Genomic DNA, 17736 nt, shown 5'->3' with positions numbered 1-17736 from the left:
AAATGTTTGGCGAGTCCAGAAGTGGTACGTCCTACCAAGGATTCCAAAGACGCAGAAGAGACATGTTCACTGATCCGTTTTTTCAATGTACGAGCGGTACAACCAATGTAGTATTTACAGCAAATGTCACAGCTGGCCATTTATACTAAATGTGTCGTATTGCAATTAATGAAGGTTTTGATTTTATACATTTTACTATTATTATCTAATATATGATCTCCCTTCTTAATACATTTACACATATTGCATTTCTGTTGTCCACATTTGAAAGTCCCTTAATAATTAAGCCAAGTGGTATTGTTTTCCTGTCCTCCGCAAATTACACTAGGGGAGATGGTATTACCAATACTCCTCCCGTTACGAGCCATAAATCTAATCCCCCCCTGCAAATTTTTATTTAATTTTTCATCCTGACATAAAATAGAAGTATATTTGAATATCATATTACAAATTCTAGTGAAATCTACATAAAATGGGGTAGAGAAAATTATAGAATTATTCGTCAAAGAACTATGTCTCGGTTTCCCGTTTAACAATGCACTCTGTGATCTACCTAGAGCTATTCCACGGGCTCTTAAAATTGTATCATGTTTATAGCCCCTATCCTGGAGTCTTTGATACATGTTCACTCTCCTGTAAAAAAGCCTCATTGTCTGATGCTGATCTCCGAGCCCGGATCATCTCACCCATCGGTAAATTTTGGGGGACATAAGCCAGGTGGCAGCTGTCAGACCATAACAGACTATTTCCACTCAACGGTTTCCTAAATAATTTGATGTTAATCTTGCCATCTTTCGCGCTTCCTTTTAAATAAAGATCTTTGTTTTTGTTACTTTTACTTAGTTTTTGTTGGCTACTCCGTGCTCCCTTCCACAAGATAAGGACAATATACATTTTTTACGTTATGTCTGTTAATTATTTTACATGATGAACAATCTGTCCGTAAATATGCCTTTAGAAAGTGAAAGCCTCATGAAAAAGGTGGCTAGTATTTTCAGTAAGAATACTTTGGATAAAACCTTATCTACAGAGGCAGATGGATTATTTCATACTCCGGACGAACTTAGTAATAAAAAACTGCAAGTTTGGTGGGATGCAACCTCCCTGCAGAAGTACATAGACTGCCTAATGATCCCTAGAGGACTCAGGGTTAAGAAACCGCCTACAAATATATGCAATGAAGGTTTTCTGATTGATTGGAATGCTGTATTGACGGAATGCTCATTTAAATTAATGCAGCTGATTATACGGGAGGAGAATAGGATCATTAAGGATTTGGATAAGTCTATCTGCACTAATCAACAGTTGTTGAAGAATACAAGTCCCGAGGAGGAGTTTATTAAATTAAACCAGCACATCCAGTCCAATATGGATAAACTGGAGGAGTCTATTATTGATTATAAGAAATCCAAATTTGACAGGGATTGTATGGATTATAACACGAACATGGTCTATAAATAGAGACGGAATTCCAAGCCCAGATTCATACTTAAGAAGAACAGAATGGAACAGGAAGATTCGAATAGGAAGGTTAGTTTTTCTTCATCAGAAGGCGAATTAGAATTCAATATGAATCCTTCCTCATCTTCAGATTTCAATATAACTGCAAACTCCTCAGTTTCTACCCTTAAGCCCCCAAAAAACGTAGGAGGCGCAGGGCAGGGAGGAAACATCATAAATCCACATCGCTATCCAACTCGACAAGGCAATTGGAGGAAGGGAAGGAGGTACAATTAAAACATATCCCTGGATCAGTGTTTAATCTCTCCCCTTTTATGCTCACTGAAGCACAAATTACTCTTCTTAATAAAGGGTTAAAATTTGTCCCTACTTCCAAAGGGGAATTATTCAATTCGATAAAGGATATTAATAGATTTATTCAATTGTTGAAATTTTTTCAATGAGGACAGTGGTGTGGAATTGCCAACTAGTGAGGTGGATATCCATACAAATGACGATATGCCATTGGATTTGAAATTGAACGATCAGATTGTATTAAGATCACTCTTGCATTTACGATTAGAGGAACAGGATTTTTTGGATCTAAAAATCAATGTGCTGACTAATAATCAGAATTTTTATCTTGTGAATTCTCATATTCCAGTGATGGACGATTTTCAGCATGAATTAGAGCGTGAAATTACCCAGATTTTTGAGGAGAACTTTGTTTTTCAGGATAATTTATCCAAGCATGAAAGACCATGCTCTGTCTGAATTGCGATCCTGTGCTGAGATAACCATCAAGCCATCTGATAAGGGTGGCCTGGTGGTTGTCTAAAGCTGGGTTTACACACTGCAACATCTCAAACGACATCGCTGTAACGTCACCGGTTTTGTGACGCAATAGCGATGTTGTTTGCGATGTTGCAGTGTGTGAAACTTATCAGCGACCCGGCCCCTGCTGTGAAGTTGTAATCGTTACAAATCGTTCAGGACCATTCCTAGGTCCTTTGTTTCCCGCTGTGCAGCATGAAGTTTCAGTGTGTGAAGACTTTGCAGAGACTTTGTTAGCAACTTCCCTTTCAAAAGGCTGCTTATCAACGTCCCCAACAACCAGCTAGGTCGCTCTGCAGGTCCGGATCGCTGTTGAGTTGTTGGCCAGGTTTGCCTGTTTGACAGCTCACCAGCGACTTAGCAGAGACTTAGGGAGGTTGCTGTTACGTCACAAAACCGGTGACCTTACAGCGATGTCCTTTGCGATGTTGCAGTGTGTAAACCCAGCTTTAGACACTGAATTGTATATTAGACAGATTAATATGATGTTATCAGATACTCAAACATACAGAAGGTTACATTCTGATCCTACTTTATCAATAAAAAAGAAATTTGATGATTGGTGATTCAGGGATTTGAGAATGACATTTTTGATGCCAAAATTAAAGATTTTATTATGGTTGAAGATCCAATTTGTCCCATACTAATGCCCTGCCCAAGACCCATAAGGCGATTTTTCCTCCACCAATGCGTCCCATAGTGGCGGGGATTGGGTCACTTGGAGAAAAATTATTGGGTTGGTTGGACTACCATCTCCAACCTATTGTGACTAAAATAGTGGGTCTGATTAAGGATACCAAATCCTTTTTGGCAAATTTAAAACAAATTCGATGGAATAATAGATCTAAGTGGATAACATGTGATGTTTCATCACTTTATCCATCGATACCCCAGGATTTGTCTCTTGTGGCATTGTCTTTTTTTCTCAACAAATATAAACTATACCGACCAGAAATGAACCAGTTTATTATTCAGGCCACGGAATTTTTACGGAAAAATAATTTCTTCAAATTTGATCGTTCATTTTACCTTCAGGTCTGTGGTTGCCCTAGGGGCGCGAGTTTCTCCCCTAGCCTGGCCAATATTTATATGGCCTGGTGGGAGGAGAGCTCGATACATACTGATATTAATCCTTTTGTTAAATCTATGCTTTGGTATGGAAGATATCTGGACGACATTCTCATTATATGGGAGTGTCAGCCAGATGACTCCGATTTTGATACCTAGACAGATATTGAAGGTTTTTTGAATTACATTAATAACAATGAATTAAATCTGAGATTCATGGCTAATATTTCTGGAAGTGAAACCCCTTTTTTAGATCTTTATTTAAAAAGAAGTGCGAATGATGGCAAGATTCACACCAAAATATTTAGGAAACTGTTGAGTGGAAATAGTCTGTTACAGGCTGACAGCTGCCACCCTGCTCATGTCACCCGAAATTTACCGATGGGTGAGATGATCCAGGCTGGGAGATTAGCATCAGACAATGAGGCTTTTTTACAGGAGAGTGAACATATGTATCAAAGACTCCAGGATAGGGGCTATAAACATGATACAATTTTGAGAGCCCGTGGAATAGCTCTAGGTAGATCACAGAGTGCATTGTTAAAAGATAACCGGAGACATAGTTCTGTGACGAATAATTCTATCATTTTCTCTACCCCATTTTCTGTAGATTTCACTAGAATTTGTAATATGAAACGCAAATATACCGCTATATTATGTCAGGATGACAAATTAAATAAAATTTTGCAGGGGGGGGATTAGATTTGTGGACTTTCAAATGTGGACAACAGAAATGCAATATGTGTAAATTTATTAAGAAGGGAATCATATATTAGATAATAATGGTAAAATGTCTAAAATCAAAACCTTCATTAATTGCAATACGACACATTTAGTATATACGGCCAGCTGTGACATTTGCTGTAAATATTACATTGGTTGTACCACCCATACATTGAAAAAACGGATAAGTGAACTTGTCTCTTCTGCGTCTTTAGAATCCTTGGTAGAACGTACCACTTCTGGACTCGCCAAACATTTCAAAGACCTACATCAGGGCAATATGAGTTCCTTAAGGGTACAAGAGGTTGAGAGAGTTAACAAACTGTATAGAGGAGGGGACTGTCAAAGCCTCTTATTTGCTAGTGAAGCTTTTTGGATATTAAAATTAAAAGCACGTTATCCCAATGAACTTAATTTTCGATCCGACTTATCATATATTTACTAAAATAATTTGCTAACATATTTGTCATAGTTTTTGTATAACTTATGATGTTTTATTAACCTTTTTGTGTTTGATTATGTATGGATATCCATATGATGGCACTATTTTATATGTAGATCCGGTTGTTCATGGAACCTACTTAAGCCACTATATACTTCATTTCTTTGTATTTGCCTATGATTAAGGAGTTGTCTCTGAAACGCCTAAGGCGTAGTGCGGCATATGGAGAGATTGGTTAGTCCATGTACATACTTTTTATCGTGACCTAATAAAGTTCAAGTTTTTTTTAAAGACATCGATGCTGGATATGTTTCCCTTCCCGTCTTCACTGCGTAATGGATGCAGCATCCAAAGCGCACAAAATAAGTGACATGTTGCTTTTTTGAGCACAGCAATTTGTATCAAAATTTCAGCGTGCAGATCACTGCGCTCTCAAACACAACATGCGGATGGATTATGCACAATCTTCATAGATTGTGCTGGGGACGCAGGATGCATGCGTTTACGCTGCAGTGCAATATGCAGCGTAAACGCATGAAATTACGCAACGTGAGCACATAGCCTAACAGTTATAGAAGATACAATAATTCAATCAAAAATACTGACAACACTGCTTATAAAAGCTTACAATCTACAATGGGGGTATGTGGGGGGTGACACACGGTACAGGTGCTTATTTACAACGACGGTCCAGCCATCTCAAAGAAATATCTCTCCCTATGTCTGAGCCATTTCAGTGACCAAATGTAGTAACTTTCTTTCATTTATCCCTATTATTTTATGTGTTTGTGTATATTGTATTGTATTGTTCCCTTTTGTAAAATCTGGTATATTTTTATAAACACTGCCTACTCTTTTAGATTAAATATATAAATTGAATAGCTTCGCTCCTCTTGTTCTATATAAATCACGAACCTTAATACTCCTTACACTGTCCATAAAGGGTGTACAATCTACCTATAAACGACTTATGGTGACAGCGAATATTTTCCTTTGGTTATTGTGGAGCTTAGCAGTGAAGGTACCAAGGTATATATCTATATATATAATTGCCTTATTCTGTCTGTCTGTCTGTCTGTCTTGCTCTAAAATTGTGTCACCGTGACAGTGTCACCGTGACAGTGTCCTTAGAGTGACAACTGTCCCCACGGATTGGCCGCTCGCCTCGGTCTGGCCCCGCTCCCCGCATGGATTAGCCACTCGCCCCGGCCCTCCGCACGCATCGCCCGCTCCAGCGTACACCAGCTCCCAGTACACATGTGCAGGGAGCCGGCATATGCTGGCGCCTTGCCCGCTCAGCCCCGCTCCAGCGTACACCGGCTCCCGGTACACATGTGCAAGGAGCCGGCATACGCTGACGCCTCGCCCGCTCAGCCCCGCTCCAGCGTACACCGGCTCCCAGTACACATGTGCAGAGAGCCGACATACGCTGACGCCTCGCCCGCTCGCCCCCGCCACACGTTGGCACGCTCGGCCCCGCTGGGATCGTGACCGAGCCGGTGTACGCTGGTAACCATGATACACATTATGTAACTATAGGAAGCGCTTCCCTTAGTTACCTGATGTGTATCATGGTTACCAGCGTACACCGGCTCCCGGTACACATGTGCAGTGAGCCGGCATACGCTGACGCCTCGACCGCTCAGCCCCGCCCACGGCACACGTTGCCACGCTCCGACCCGCCCCCGGCGGACCCAGCATCGGGGATGGAGCACGATGGGGGGTATGCAGCATGGAGGATGGAGCACGATGGGGGGTGTGCAGCATGGAGGATGGAGCACGATGGGGGGTGCGCAGCATGGGGGATGGAGCATGATGGGGGGTGCGCAGCATGGAGGATGGAGCACAATGGGGGGTGTGCAGCATGGAGGATGGAGCACAATGGGGGGTGTGCAGCATGGAGGATGGAGCACGATGGGGGGTGTGCAGCATGGGGGATGGAGCACGATGGGGGGTGCGCAGCATGAGGGATGGAGCACGATGGGGGGTGCGCAGCATGTCGGATGGAGCACGATGGGGGGTGCGCAGCATGTCGGATGGAGCACGATGGGGGGTGCGCAGCATGGGGGATGGAGCACGATAGAGGGTGCGCAGCATGGGGCTTGGAGTACGATAGAGGGTGCGCAGCATGGGGGATGGAGTCGATGGGGGTTGCGCAGCATGGGGGATGAAGCACGATGGGGGGTGTGCAGCATGGGGGATGGAACATGATGGGGGGTGCGCAGCATGGGGGATGGAACACGATGGGAGGTGCGCAGCATGGGGGATGGAGCACGATGAGGGGTGTGCAGCATGGGGGAATGGAGCACGATGGGGGGTGCGCATCATGGAGGATGGAGCACAATGGGGGGTGCGCACCATGGAGGATGGAGCATGATGGGGGGTGTGCAGCATGTCGGATGGAGCACGATGGGGGTGCGCAGCATGTCAGATGGAGCACGATGGGGGGTGTGCAGCATGTCGGATGGAGCACGATGGGGGGTGCGCAGCATGGGGGATGGAGCACGATGGGGGGTGCGCAGCATGGGGGATGGAGTACAATAGGGGGTGCGCAGCATGGGGGATGGAGCACGATGGGGGATGCGCAGCATGGGGGATGAAGCACGATGAGGGGTGCGCAGCATGGGGGATGGAGCACGATGAGGGGTGCGCAGCATGGGGGATGGAGCACGATGAGGGGTGCGCAGCATGGGGGGATGGAGCACGATGGGGGGTGCGCAGCATGGAGGATGGAGCACGATGGGGGTGCGCAGCATGGGGGATGGAGCACGATGGGGGTGCACAGCCTGGGGGATGGAGCACGATGGGGATGCGTAGCATGGGGGAAGGAGCACGATGGGGGGTGCGCAGCATGGGGGATGGAGCATGATGGGGGTGCACACCTCCCCCCAAAACACACACCGCCACACGCGCACCGCACAACACACCACACACACTGGGAACTACACCACAACACCGCCCTACACAGACACCCACACACACACAGACAACGCCGCACACACACAACACCCAACACACAAACACCACGGCATACATAAATATACGCACATACCGCGAAACACACACACTGCACAAAACATATCTCCCCCCAAAACACACACACGCACTCCACACCCACACAAACCGCGCAACACACACAGCACCACACACACAGAACACTGCAGACACACAGCGCTCCACAAACAACGCAACACACACAACGCAACACACATACAACACCGCTCTCTCACCCCCCCATACCCAGACAACACCCAGAACATTTACAGTGCCCTACACAAACACTTGGTAACTACACACAACAACATCTATATATATATAACAAAAATCATACATTAACTACACAATACGTAAATTCTAGAATACCCGATGCGTTAGAATCGGGCCACCTTCTAGTATATATATATTTATATATATCCCACGAGCTGAAACTGCTGATATGTATACTTATCAATCTCACTGGGAGTGCCTCAATAATTGGCAAAGTACTGGAAACAGCCAAGATCTCAAAGTTAGTCGTCAGTCAATCCCGTAATTGTCCTGACGATAAGGGGGCGCCAGAGGGCTGTTTTTCTGACAAATTGGAAAAAGAAATACAGTCTCCTAAAATGTCTTCTGCTTGAAAAACTTGTTAGATTTGCCTAAATTTAAAAGACATCGTGTGCACATAGCCAATGGAGAGTTTTCACTCAATTTCCACTCCAAAAAAAGTGTTTTGCAGCAGTGGAAACTCTTCAAACTCTCTTCAAAAACTCAAAACCCCTCAAAACCCTGTTATTTCTGTTCAGTTTCTGCTCATAAAACTCCATTTGCATATAGCCTAAAGTGACAAGGCTATATACAGACATTTTTCTCATGCAGATTCCGCTGCAAAGATTGCCTGAAAATCCTTTAAGAAAATATTCAAAATAATGAACATATGCAATGCTATGTAAAAATGACTTGTTCATATATTCAGGCTTCTGGATGTCATACTTCAGGTTTCTAAAAAACAGTTTTAAAAGAAGTAATATGTGTATTCTTCTGACATTTTTAACTTGGAAGATACTCTGTAGTTCATAATACAAGTCAGTGGAGCCAGTGGAAAACCTCAAAAGATGGCTGGAATATTACTGAATTTTTTGGAGCATTTTTAACTTGTTTTTGCCTAAATAAAAATGCAAATGGTTTCTTCATTATTCTGTGGAGTGAAGAAAACAAGTGGCAAACGACTTTTAGGTCACGTTCACACATTGAGTGTTTGGGGAGGTTTTTACCTCAGTATTTCTAAGCCAAAACAAGGAAAGGGTGAAAAATACAGAAATGGTGCCCGTGCTGCTAATATACTTTTCCTAAGGCCCCCTTCACACACACGTGTCTCGGGTACGTTCTAGGTCCATGCCCGCATGTACCGGAGACACGGGCGCACGTAAACCCATTAAAATCAATGGGTTTATGTGCATGCACGTGTGCAGCCTTTGGCCCGTGCCTCCGTGTGGAGCAGACGTGAGCCCGTGTGCTCTATACGGATGCATGTCCATTTTTCTCCGGCAGCACACGTACCACACGGATGTAGTGTGGATGCGGGCCCACATGACACACGCCGGAGAAACACACGTGTCATTTTAAAAATAAAAAAAACACATACTCACCTCCACCAGCCCTGCAGTCTCTGCCGCGGCTGTCACCCAGTGAATTTGAACAACGCATCTTCTTCACTGGGGGCCAGAAGCAGCATCAGCAGGGCGTGGCCTGTGCCGGACACTATCATTCAGCACCACAGACAGCTCCGGAAGAAACAGGTAAGGCGGGGCTTTCCGCTCTCTGTGTGTTATTACGGAGAACAAGCATGTGCCACAAACACGACGAGCAAACCACCCCTTTAATACGTATGTGAAAAAACGGTACGTTTTTTTCACGTGCGTGTAAAGGGGGCCTAACACTGATCAACTCCTCGTTTTGGCTTACAAATACTGAGGTAAAAAATGTACCAAATGCTCTACGTGTGCACGTGGCCTAAAAAATACGTAAAAGAAACAATTGGAAAAACCCTCCAAAAACTGCTGTTGGCTAACACCATTTGAAAAATACAAAGAAAATTACCCCAAAAAACAATCAAGATGCTTTAGGAAAAAATTCTCCAGGGTTTCCTGGAACCTCTTCTACAAGAAAGACCTGATGGTGCATTCAACTTTTAAGGAATGTTTGCACTTTTCTGCAGATGCTATTTAAAGGGACGCTGAAAGAATGTCTAAACTTTTACACAAGTCTATTGGCCCGATTCATTAATAATGGTGTTGTTAACATCGCTCTTGATAAGGGGCTGTGCTGGAGTTAGCTGCTCCTGTTTCATGAAAAGGTCATGAATCTTGAGCCTTGATGAGTGGAGTGCACCTCCATGCCTCACTAGAGGCAGGTATTGGAGTGAGATTTTTGGCTTAGGATTTGCACAGATCCTCATAAATTAAACAAGCTGTGACGTCCCGCTCCCACCAAGACCCTGTCCTGCCCCAGCACCACCGATTTTGTTGAATTTGGGAGAAACATTTGAAAACACCAAAAGCCGCAAGATTTAGGCGCATATTCAAGTTGCTCTTACATTTTGCGACTATTCAAAGCTTTTATGCCAGAATTCTTGCTTGACAGCTTTGAAGAATTAGGTCCTAAGTGGATACTTCTAAATATATGTCAATTTATGGTCTGGAATACCTTCTGGCTCATAACAGAAATTTTCTTTTGATAATATCCTCATAAATGATCTGATTCTGTTCAAGATAGTAAATTATTCATTACAGTTATTTTCTCATTTCCAGTATTCACACTATTGACAGGCTGCAGGGATTGCTTCTTCTTTATGTGCTTGTCAGTAAATAACCTGAGATTTTAGATATTTTTTTAGCGAACCCCATTTGATGTTTTATACATTGATTGCTATTTGTGAGATGTGACTGAGCCATTGTCAGACTGCATTACTTGTAATGAGTGGACCTATTAACAGCTCATCCTGTTGCCTTAGTGCGGAATGAGACAAGACAATAAAGGAATGTCAGAAGATTTGACAAGCGAGGAAGATATGAAATCAAAGAATGAATTCTCATCCCTGAGGAGCATAGATGGGGCATCAAGTGATAATGGAAGCACATTGACCAGGAGGAACCTAAAGTCATGTGTCCATCACAGTTATCAGGTTAACCTTATTTTATATTGCTCTAAATAATCAATTAATGCAGTATGCCTCATATTGTGGATTTGAACTCCTTTTTGCCTATAGATGTGAAGTAGTGTGCTCAGTCTTTTTTTGCCTGAGTTCATGACATTGGGTAACAATTGGGACTCCAATATTCTTGAAGTCACAGTGGGGTCAGGTGTAACTTGGCTTCGCCAATTTTGTAGCATAGATGTACACTTTTCTAGGATGAATTGCTGCACATAGCACATTTCAGTCAATAAGTAACAAGTCACAATATTATTTATACAGTATATTGCTCTAAACTAAAAGTCCAGCTTTGAACATCACTTTTTTTTACTCTAAATTTAAAATTCTGTGCCAATTAATTTTTTTGATATATTTTTTAGCAGTTGGATTTTTGTTGGTTACAGAGCTTCAAATACCCGACATAGACAGAAATGATAAAATAGTGTCACCTACAGTCACCAATAAACCATGACAAATTATTAATTACTGATGAACAACCAAAAAGTATTACCCTCTTCTTTTTCGTTTTTTCGTTTCCCTCTTCCAAAAGTTCTCACTATAGGTTTCTTTTTTCAGGACGAGTTTGTTTTGAATGATACTATTCACTTTTACGAACAAAGTAATGGATATTCGGAAACTCCAAATGCAGTGAAATGGCAAAAAAAAATTCAATTCCACAATGTTTTGTTTTTATGGCATTTATTATTCATGATTCTTCAAATTAGTATGAATAAGGCAAAATCAAACATATTTCATATCATTTTTTATACTAAACTTATATAGTCCTTTATTTATTTTATACCAGATGAATATACCATAGTTCTTTTTATTTTAATAGTGAAAAAAATTCAGAGATTTATAAAAACAAAAACAATTTGGTCTGCATTGCCATTTTCTGGAAACTGTAACTTTTTTATTTTTCCATCAATTGAGATGTGTGAGGGCTGTTTTTTATTTGTGATGAGATAATGTTTTTATTGATACCATTTTGGGTTATAAATTATTGTTTTGATCAATGTTTTGCAGTATATAGGTAAAATTAGTAAAATCACATTCTCCTATGAAGACCAGCATGAGGCTAGTCTTCAGAAGAGTACCAACCTGACAGCCATGGGGGCCGTCTTTTATTTGTGCTGTTATATGCATCTACTGCCGGTAATGGTGGTGGCACAGCTCTTCAGCCTGCTCCATATACCTGCCCACAGCATGTGACACACATGTATGTCACATGTTGGGAAGGGATTAATGTTGGGTACGACAGAGTTGAGCAATATTCCTAAAAAAGTGAGTGTATTTTTTTAACACATGAGTATATCATGCAACACCTTGTAACTTAAAGGGAACCTATCAAGCAATAAACTAATTATATTGCTAGGTAAAATAGTAAAAGGCAAGTTCAAACAAACCTTCATGGCTGCAAATAGACATTTATAACAGAGAAAATGAACTTGGAATCAAATTATAAATGAACTGCATTATTCTACACCTACCGTGTTTTTTAAAAAATAAGCCCTCCTCCAAAAATAAGCTCTAGCATGAATTTTTGCCTTCTCAGAGCAAGGCTTAAATATAAGCCCTCCCCCCAAAATAGCCCAAGTCATGGTTCAATAATGAAGTGTCCGTCCAGCTAAAAAAGTTAAAGAATACTGCAGGACACTTCATTATAGAAAGCAGGCATCCCCAAAAGAAAGAAGACAGATCCCGCAATCATACTCACCAGACATCAAACATGAGGACCTGCAGCGAAAGATACAGCCACACAAATCAGATCGCTCACCCACACACATCAGATTGCACACACATCAGATTGCACACACAATCACACATCAGATCATGCACCCACACACATCAGATCGCACACACTCACCACATTCAGAGATACCGATTGCTTTTGGCCAGCAGGGAATCCTGGGACACAGTGTGGTGTAACGCATAGAGGACCTGCGGTAGAACGCATCCATGTATTCCACTGCTGAGTCCTCCATGCACTATCTCCCATCTTCCCCTGCTGGCCGACGGCAATCCGTATCACCAGATGTGGTCAGTGTGTATGTGTGTGCGATCTGGTGTGTGATTGCGTGAGTGATCTGGTGTGTGTGTGTATGAGTATGAGTGTGTGTGAGTGATCTGATGTATGTGAGCGTGTCAGCCAGAAGTAGGGAAGGACGGCATGCAGCAAAGATAGCAGGAGGACCTGGGAGCCACGCAGATGTTCGGGGTCTAGTAAGTATGACTCTCTTGGGAAGGACGGTTGGTTGGCTCCAGCAGGAAAATATTATGAAGTATCCATCGATTAAGCTATGTGCACACACTGCAGATTTGTTTCTTCAGCAAAAAAGGCACCCTCTGGCAAAAAACGCACCCAAAAAACGCATGCGTTTTGGTGCGTTATTGCCTGTGTTTTTCTCCCTGCATTTTTTTTTAACATTATCAATGGCAAAACACAAGAAAAAATTCAGGGACCTGCAGAAAAGAAGTGACATACTTCTTTTTGCTGTAGAAAAACTGCAGCAAAACCTGTAAGGAAAAAAGAAGCAACATTCACACAGCATTTCGGATTTCTCATAGACTTTGATGGAGAAGGGCTATATGAAGTGAAGTTTATGAACACAAACTGCACCATTAACGCAGCAAAAACGCAGCAAAAAAGTAGTGTGCGCACAGTGTCTAAGGTGGGAATCGGTCGTCCTCAATGTACATGCATCCTCCTTTACATAAACTTTTCCCATCACCAATAATAGCACCAGAGAGAGAATTCTCCCCTACAGCTGGACAGGAAGAATATAGCAAAATAATAAGACAAAGCTTACTTCCTCCTTCAGTGATTTCCTGTTCTTCGGACAGGGGAGCTTGGAACATGCAACTTGAGAAGCCATGGAGTTGAAATAAATTGTTAGACAAAGCAGCCTCCAGCAAAGATTGCAGTGAATATGTCATGTGGGTTGTCAGTGGCGTAACTAGAGTTTGATGGGCCCTGATGCAAACTTTGGACCGGGGCCCCCCTCCATGTACACAACACTTGGGGTACGGGATAATGATGCTGACACTTGGCTTTTACCCACAGCACCCAGGTTTCCCATGATCTAAAATCCCTCTATCAGCACCCTGCTTTCCCATGCTCTGTCATACATCTTTCCCTCAGCACCCAGCTTTCCCATATCAGAGCATGGGAAAGCTGGGTGCTGAGAGATGTATAGCAGAGCATGGGAAAGCTGGGTGCTGAGAGATGTATAGCAGAGCATGGGAAAGCTGGGTGCTGAGAGATGTATAGCAGAGCATGGGAAAGCTGGGTGCTGAGAGATGTATAGCAGAGCATGGGAAAGAGCCCTTTTCCCTCAGCACAAAACATTCCCATCCCATACTTGTATCTTTTTCCTCCCTCATATATAGTTCTCCAAATACTATAATGGCCCCCATATAGCCTTCCATATAGTATAAAGGGTCCCACATAACCCTTTATATATTAGAATGCACCCCCATAGTCCTCCATGTATTATAATGCATTTCCCATAGTTCTCCATATTTTATACTGCATCACAGTTCCCCATGCTTTATAATGCACCCCCATAGACCATGTGTAAGGTAGCCTCCATAGTCCTCCATATATTATAATGTAGCCCCCATAGTCCTATATGTATTATAATGCAGCCCCATAGACCTCCATGTATAATGCGCTGCTATAGTCTATGTATAAGGTGTCCTTCATGTTTATTATGCAGTCCCATAGACCTCCATGTATCATGCAGCCAGCACCCCCAGGCCTCCATGTATTATGCAGCCAGTCCCACCAGGGCCTCCATGTGTCATGCAGCCAGCCCCACCCAGGGCCTCCATGTGTCATGCAGCCAGCCCCCCCAGGGCCTCCCTGTGTCATGCAGCCAGCCCCCAGGGCCTCCATGTGTCATGCAGCCAGCCCCCAGGGCTTCTATGTGTAATGCAGCCTGCCAGCCAGCCCCACCAGGGCCTCCATGTATCATGCAGCCAGCCCCCAGGACCTCCATGTGTCATGCAGCCAGCTCTCCCAGGCCCTCCATGTGTCATGCAGCCAGTCCCCCCAGGGCCTCCATGTGTCATGCAGCCAGCCCCCCCCCCTCAGGTGTCATGCAGCCAGTCCCCCCAGGGCCTCCATGTGTCATGCAGCCAGCCCCCCCAGGGCCTCCATGTGTCATGCAGCCAGCCCCCAGGGCTTCTATGTGTAATGCAGCCTGCCAGCCATCCCCACCAGGGCCTCCATGTATCATGCAGGCAGCTTCCACGGGCCTATATGTGTCATGCAGCCAGCAAAATAAAAAAACAAGTACCTCTCAGCTCCTTCTGACCCCTGCGACTGCGGTAGTTATGCCCCTGCCCCCATATGTCACACACCCTGCTCCCTATACAGCCTGCACCCCCATATCACACACACACCCTGACCCACATATCTCACCCTGCCCGTACCCCAACTTACCCCTCTCAAACACTCTGCACCCTTCACATGCTTCTGTCACAGTCTGCAGCCCTCATATCCCACTCACCCTGCAGCCCCTCCCCTCATGTCCCCTCTTTTCTCATTACCACTCATGTGTTCGAAGTATCTTCTCCTGCTTTCTCCCAGGCATCCTGTGTCTCCTCCCACACAGTCACATGGGCGTGACATCATCGCAGGTCCTGGTAGGGATGGTTTCCGTCTGCCGTGCACATCTCCTCTGCAGCAGGTCAGGAACGCCTGGTGGCCTTTCCAGGTCAGGGGCCCCTCTGCCCCCCTGCAGACACTGGGCCCCCCTGACTCACAGGCCGGCCCCCTAACGGTCGCGCAGTCGGCCACTAAATAGTGGCACTACACATAGGGGCCCGGCAGCCGGCTCTGCAGAGCGGCTGCCGGGCCCCTATAACCCTGCGGGCCCGGTCGCAGTGGCGACCTCTGCGACCGCGATCGTTACGCCCCTGTGGGTTGTCCCCTAAGAGGTCAATCTCCAATGTGAGCAGTCCAGAAGTATGGATATCACTCCTCTTCTGCTGCCTCATGGCTTGACCTGCTGCCTCATGGCTTGACCTGCTGCCTCATAGCTTGGCTTGCTGCCTCATAGCTTGGCTTGCTGCCTCATGGTTTGGCCAAAGTTGAGTGCTCTTTTTGTTATGGATTATCTATTTTTGGTCAGAATATTTTTTACCATACCCAGCAATGTATCTAGTTTGGTAACATTAAAGCTCCTGACAGGTTACGTTAAGAGCAAGTGTACTAAATAATGTAAGGTTAGATATTATTTTTTATGTTCTCAATATATGGAAGGGGTGTAGGGTATAATTTCCAATGCATAGTTAGTTTCAACCAAGGAAAATGCAATCCCCACACTAAATTGAAAGCCACTGACCCTATCCTGATGCTAGGTAATTGCTCTGACAAGGTCGGCCTGATTCATTGCCTTCTCCATTACTAATATATACCTATACAGTTTGTCACACAGATTGACCCTATGTATCCAAACACGCCATCAGTCTTACAATCCTGTAGTAGCAGGATACCAGTCATTTTATAGCTAACGGTACCCGCATAAATGATTGATATATGTGGGGCGGGGGTGGAAATGCCATGGGAAGCAACCGTCTTATGTTTGGTTTCTACACAAAATATCTGCTTGTATGAGTGCTATAAAGCAATATCTGTGGCTTGAAGTATAGGATCATTGCAACAAGACACCATGTAGCTATGTATTCAGTATATATATAATATAGAGAATCTATTTGGGGGCAATTCTTTTTATAAAGATATGGCTTTTTTGCACCACTATTTGTCTCAAAAATGCATTTATTTTTAGTCTGTTAATATCAGGCATGAGAGGTTCTGAATGGAGAATAAGTAATTATTTCATAAAAGATATACTGTATATATTTTTGTATTTATTTTTACTTTTTACACAATCTTTCCCCACTTTTTTCATAAATCAAACATTCCATATTTTCCACGGCTTTACAGATTTTACTACTAATTACCTTGAAGTAATTTACATTTTTATTCTAAAAAAAAATTAAAAAACAGTTGAAAAGGACTCCTCTTCAAATTGTCATATGTGAATACAGTCAAACCGGGTAGCTAACCAATATTAAAGGTAGGATAACCTTGCATAACCTTGCACTGAATTTTACCTAATTTTTTGTACTAGTAAATAAAATTATTCAGAAAATACAATAAACGTGCACTTTCTGAATATAGTTATATATGCAGATCTTTGGTTAATTGGAATGCTATAGGCTAAGTTCACACTTCCGTTGTTTTGCATCAGTCAGAATCCGTAGCCTTGAGGAATTACGGTATCCTGCAAAATATTTTGCAGGAATCCTGTTTTTCCCCATAGGCTTCTATTAGTGACGGATTGTGACTGATGATGCTGCGTTGCATCCGCTGCGTCGCGGTCAGTCGTTGCTTAACTGACCGCCAGGCGGGAGCAACGCAGCCTGTAACGTTTTTTGAGCAGCGCGATACGTAGGATTTCGCTGTGCATGCTCTCTCTGGCTCCCCGCCCCCGTAACCAGGATAAACATCGGGTAACCAAGCAATGCGCTTTGGTTAGTTACCCGATATTTACAGTGGTTACGTGTGCAGGGAGCCCGCGCTAAGCGGTGTATGCTGGTAACCAAGATAAATATCGGGTAACCAAGCAAAAAGTGCTTTGCTTTTAGTTACCCGATATTTACCCTGGATACAGTGTGCAAGGAGGCCGACACTTCACCACTCGGCTCCGCCCCCTCCCGCACTCCGCATGTGTACACACACACACACACACACTCACACACACTCACTCACTTGTCCCCAGCCCTGCAGTCCCCGCGGCACTGACATCCTCAGCTCCATGGCCCCGCTCGGCTCCGCCCCCTCCCGCACTCCGCATGTACACATGCATGTAGACACACAGACACACACACAAACACACACACACTCAAATGTCCCCAGCCATGCAGACCACGGCACTGACGTCCTCAGCTCCGCCCCCTGAACTCAGCCCCCCAAACTCCGCCCCCCACACACAAATGGAGTCCGACAAAGAAATTATTTTCGTTGTCACCGTTGTCATCCGTTGTA

At 44.0% G+C, this 17736-nt stretch overlaps 1 protein-coding gene across 4 annotated transcripts in view; it reads left to right on the top strand.

Annotated features, from left to right (window-relative positions):
- Positions 1–17736, top strand: part of PHTF1 (putative homeodomain transcription factor 1) — a 217597-nt gene that overhangs the window by 96116 nt on the left and 103745 nt on the right. For all 4 annotated transcript variants that reach the window (XM_075335599.1, XM_075335598.1, XM_075335597.1 and 1 more), the window contains one exon: positions 10500–10670. In XM_075335599.1, the coding sequence (XP_075191714.1) occupies positions 10500–10670 (171 nt within the window). The remainder of the gene's footprint in view (positions 1–10499; positions 10671–17736) is intronic.

This window comes from Anomaloglossus baeobatrachus, chromosome 2 (assembly GCF_048569485.1).
Source record: "Anomaloglossus baeobatrachus isolate aAnoBae1 chromosome 2, aAnoBae1.hap1, whole genome shotgun sequence".
NCBI lineage: Eukaryota > Metazoa > Chordata > Amphibia > Anura > Aromobatidae > Anomaloglossus > Anomaloglossus baeobatrachus.
Note: the sequence above shows the minus strand (reverse complement) of the source record. Positions and strands in the feature narration are given on the sequence as shown.